The 4,426-nt window shown below is 41.1% G+C and overlaps 1 protein-coding gene across 1 annotated transcript in view; it reads right to left on the bottom strand.

Annotated features, from left to right (window-relative positions):
* The window catches only part of LOC135581034 (glycosyltransferase family 92 protein Os08g0121900-like), a 2,896-nt gene extending 2,114 nt beyond the window's left edge, over positions 1-782 (bottom strand). The window contains exon 1 of the mRNA XM_065137471.1: positions 331-782. Within this exon, the coding sequence (XP_064993543.1) occupies positions 331-472 (142 nt within the window). The 5' untranslated portion in view covers positions 473-782. The remainder of the gene's footprint in view (positions 1-330) is intronic.
* Positions 783-4,426: the final 3,644 nt, after the last annotated feature.

The following is a 4,426-nucleotide window of genomic DNA, read 5'->3' on the forward strand; positions in this document are numbered from 1 at the left end:
ATAAAGGATTCTTAGAGAAACAAAAGGAAATTAAATTACGATGTTATTGTTAGATTTGAAAGATCTGAGTGAATCAAGTAACCTAACCCATTAAATTTCACATAAATCTTCCAAGCAATTGGAGAAGGATGAAGAAAAACGAGGAAAAGCCTACAAATTCGGATGATAATTAGTAAGAAGAAACACAGAGAGATCTGCAAAAGACACAAGATATGGATCACAATCCATGGGATTTAGCTAAAAAGCAGCAGGCAAAATAAAATCCAAAACAAAATTCGGGAGAAAACCAATAAGAGAAAAAGATCCTTTTTCCGAATTCCACAGGATTACCTCCGAAGATTCGGAAGGTGGAGAAGGCGACGGTAGCAAAGAGGGGGCAGCAGAGGAAGGCGACCAGGGCAAACCACGAGGACGAAGCGGAGGAGCCCCTCGCCCAGGCCCTCCCTCCGCCTGCTCTCCTCCGGCCTTTCATGGATGACCTCAGCACTCCCGGCAGCGTCTGCAGCGAAGCACCAGATCCGAACCTCCTTGTCCTCTCCCGTGCGACCAGCAGCCACTCATAGGCAAGCAGCCCGTTCGACAGAGGGTACCATCGCGTGTGTCGGCTCCGAAAGCGGTGGTTATAAGGAAGAGAGGAATCACCGCAGAGAGAGAGAGAGAGAGAGAGGAGGAGGAGGAGGAGGAGGAGGCGGAGGAGAGGCGAGATGCTGTCCGTCTGTGACTTGTGACTTGTGGCTTCGTGCTCTCCTTGTGATTGCACCGAGCCGATGTATTGTGTTGTGTTGGTGCGATGTGGTTAATGACGGGGTTAGCTTTTGAAATTTAACGGTATCCGCGAGCGGTTCGACGAAACATTCCATCTGATTGTAACGCATATCCTACCGCATCGGAGCCACTGGCTTCGTGCTACCGTTGTGATTGGGTCGAGCCGATGAACTGTGTTGTTTTGGTGCGATGTGGTTAATGACGGGGTTCGCTTTTGAAATTTAACGATACCTACGAGCAGCCGTTCGACGAAACATTCCATCTGATTGTTACGCATTTCCTACCGCATCGGAGACGGGGGCTTTGTGCCACCGTTTCTGTACGTTTGAGTCGGGCTGTTTCAAGACTATTGGAAGCAAGTTGCTCATCGCGAATAAAGCAAAAGCAAAAGATAAATAAATTGGGTAATTTACTCAAAAAATAAAGGTTCGAATAATAAGAATTTTTTTGGATGGTGTCGCATGTATATTTTTACCAAGGCCACTCTTTTTACTTCAAATATCAAAACTATCCTTAAAATTGAATCGATCCTTTTTATTAAATCAGATGGTTTAATTCAAAAGTTAGTTCAATCTGTGGTTACGGTTCTAGTCAAATAGATTTAGATTAGATCTTGTGAAGCTAATCAAGTTGATTTTGAATCAAAAGAAAAATATTTACACCAGGGTTACACTGAATCAATATAATTGATGGCGGCCATCATTCCTTTCCCTCCTCTACTCATCTTCAGTGGTGAACAAAGGTAGCAAAGTTTTATGGTCCTCTATAGTATTTACGAATGGTAGTGATATCCTCCCCTTCGATAGTGAACAATGACAGCAAACTTCTCTACTCCTCTATGGTATTTACGACAGTAACATCCTCCCCTTTTCTATGATAGCGTACTCCTCTACTCCTCTTCAATAGCGAGCGGTGATAGCCAACTCATCTGGTCCTCTCTAGTATTTGCATTAATGATGACCACATCTCCTCTCCAACTATAAACAACAATGTCTTTGTTAACAATTGCATGCTCCCTTCTTTGACGATAAATTCTTTTTTTTTTAAGTGATAATTTTTTAAATTAATTTTTTTATTGATCCATTAAGTATGTGCATTAATTTTATTGATATTATGAGAGTCTTAAGTGTTATGATCGAGTCGGCACTAAGAGAGGGGGGGTGAATTAGTGCAGCGGATAAAAACGACGTTGGTTCAAAAAATCTTTGTTTCGATAAAATCGATATCGAAAATGTATTTAACTTAAAAGCATTCGTAAGAGTGTAATAAGAAAGTAAAGCAAGTAAGGTAGTTTACAGTAAAAGTAAATTACATAAATAGAAATGCAAACCGAGTTTTATAATGGTTCGGTCATCGTGACCTACATCCACTCTCGATTCCTCTTCACTCGAGGCCATTGGCTTCCACTACCTGATCTTCTTGTTGAATCTCATATTTTGATGATGAAACCAATTGACAAGTGTTTATGATTTGATCTGCGTTTTTAGTGACGCGGGATGCTTCGATCAGGATAAGACAATTAAAGTAGGAAGAATCATGTTGGGTCGGTGGAACATGTCAGAAGATTAGACGTCGATCCGGAGGATCGGTCGACGTATCGACAGAAGGCTTTGAGCAATGGATTCGGGCATCGGGCTAAGAAGAGCATATATTGTGATAAGGATATTAGAGTTATGGAGTCAATTGGCCAATTGGGTAATAGGCCGCAAGAGAGGACGTTGCGCTGAAGAATTGGATGAAGCGTCGATGGACCAATAACATGCCAGACATGATTCAAGCTTAATAATAATTGTCTAGATTAAAGTATGTTTTTACATGTGCAGAATTAATTATGATAGCAAGGCATAAAGCAAAATGAAGTCCTGGAGTCAAAACGCGATTTCGTTGAGAGTTCGAGAGTTCGTCGGAAGTCTAGACGTTCGTCGGAAGTCCGGACGTTCATCGGAAGTCCTACCGGAACCAACCGGGAAGTCTAGGAGCTTGCCAAAGAAGCTCGTTAGAACTCGTCAAGAAGATCATCATGAAGTCCAGTACCTTGCCGGGAGTCTGTTGGAACATTACCGAGAGATCGTCGGAAGTTTGCTGGAAGATCGCCGGAAGATTGCCGGAAGCTTGCCGAAAGAAACCTAGACTTACAGACTTATTGAGCTTAGGAAATGTCTTCAATTTCGTAGTTAGCACATAATTAGGATTGAAATTTGGTCAACCCAATTAGGGGTCAGGTGGACCCATGTAAGGACTATGTTGGGCTAAATGAAAGGCTCACATAGTGACCCAAGAAGTGGCACCGTCGTGGCACAATCTCCAAGACTGTGTCAGGCGGTAGTACCACTAGTTTGGGTGGTGGAACTGCCCCTAGCAAGGTGCCAAGTGGTGGTACCGCCAGTCTGGGCAATGGTACCGCCCAATGGCAAGGAGCCAGGTAATGATACCGCCCATTGTAGTGTCAGTGTCAGACTGACACTAGCGGTGGTACCGCCCATTACAAGCGGTGGTATCGCCCGAACCTAGGAAACCCAGGATGAGATATTTTTAGGCTCCAAGTTTGAATCAACTTAAGGCCTATAAATACCCCTCTCATCCCTGGTTAACACACATAGGCACAAAGAGTTTAAAAGTGAGAAAATGCTATAAAAATCACTTAAGAAATCCCTCCTCTAGCTTAAACTTATAATTATGTTTAGAGAGGAGTGTGTGTGCTCATAAAGATTATCTCCTAAACCTGTGAAAAGGAGAAGAGGGGTGTAAAAGGTGGTTGGTCTTCGCCTATTGAAGGAAGACCGATAGTGGATGCCAATAGCCTCGACGAAAGAGGAATCGACGAAGTGGATGTAGGTCATGACAACCGAACCACTATAAAATTGGCGTGTTCTCTGGTTTGCATTTCTATTGTTGTCATTTAGTTTACTGCAAACCATTTTACTTGCTTATTGCCTTCAATATATTTATGAACACGTGTTTCAAGTTTTCGAAATCGATTTTTATCATATGAAAGAATATTTCGAAACCGACATATTTTATCGTTGCACTAATTCACCCCCCCCCCCTTCTTAGTGCCAATTCTTTTCCTGATAGTTGGTATCAGAGCCTTGTATTTCTCATTTAGTTTAACACCGAAGAGAAATGACTTATTTTGGCTTTAAAGAGGGTCACTCACTCATTCGTCCTCTTTTGTCCAATGGGACGGACTATACATATTAGAAAACTCGAATGAAAGTTTTCTTACTTTCGTTGGATTTAAATTTATGGAATATTATCGAAAACGGATTTGAAATGTTTTCTCTTCAACCATTGGAGTGATTTGGAGAAGAAGATTTTTTCCTTAAACGCTAGAGCTATGAACGCTCTATTTTGTGCTTTAGATAAAACTGAGTTTAATCGTGTTTCTATGTATAAAATGACTTTCGATATATGTCACACTCTTGAAATCACACATGAAGGCACAATAAAATTAAAGATTCAAAAATTAACTTTTTGATGTATGATTTTGAACTTTTTCATATGAAACCAAGCGAAACCATTGGAGACATGTACACCTATTTTATAGATGTCGTCAATGGTTTAAAAGCACGGTAGAAGTTTTTCTGATTTTGAACTTGTAAAAAAAATTTTACGTTCTCTTAATAAGAGTTAGGATTCGAAAATAACGACTATTCAAGAA

Source organism: Musa acuminata, chromosome BXJ3-1 (genome assembly GCF_036884655.1).
Source record: "Musa acuminata AAA Group cultivar baxijiao chromosome BXJ3-1, Cavendish_Baxijiao_AAA, whole genome shotgun sequence".
NCBI classification, from domain to species: domain Eukaryota; kingdom Viridiplantae; phylum Streptophyta; class Magnoliopsida; order Zingiberales; family Musaceae; genus Musa; species Musa acuminata.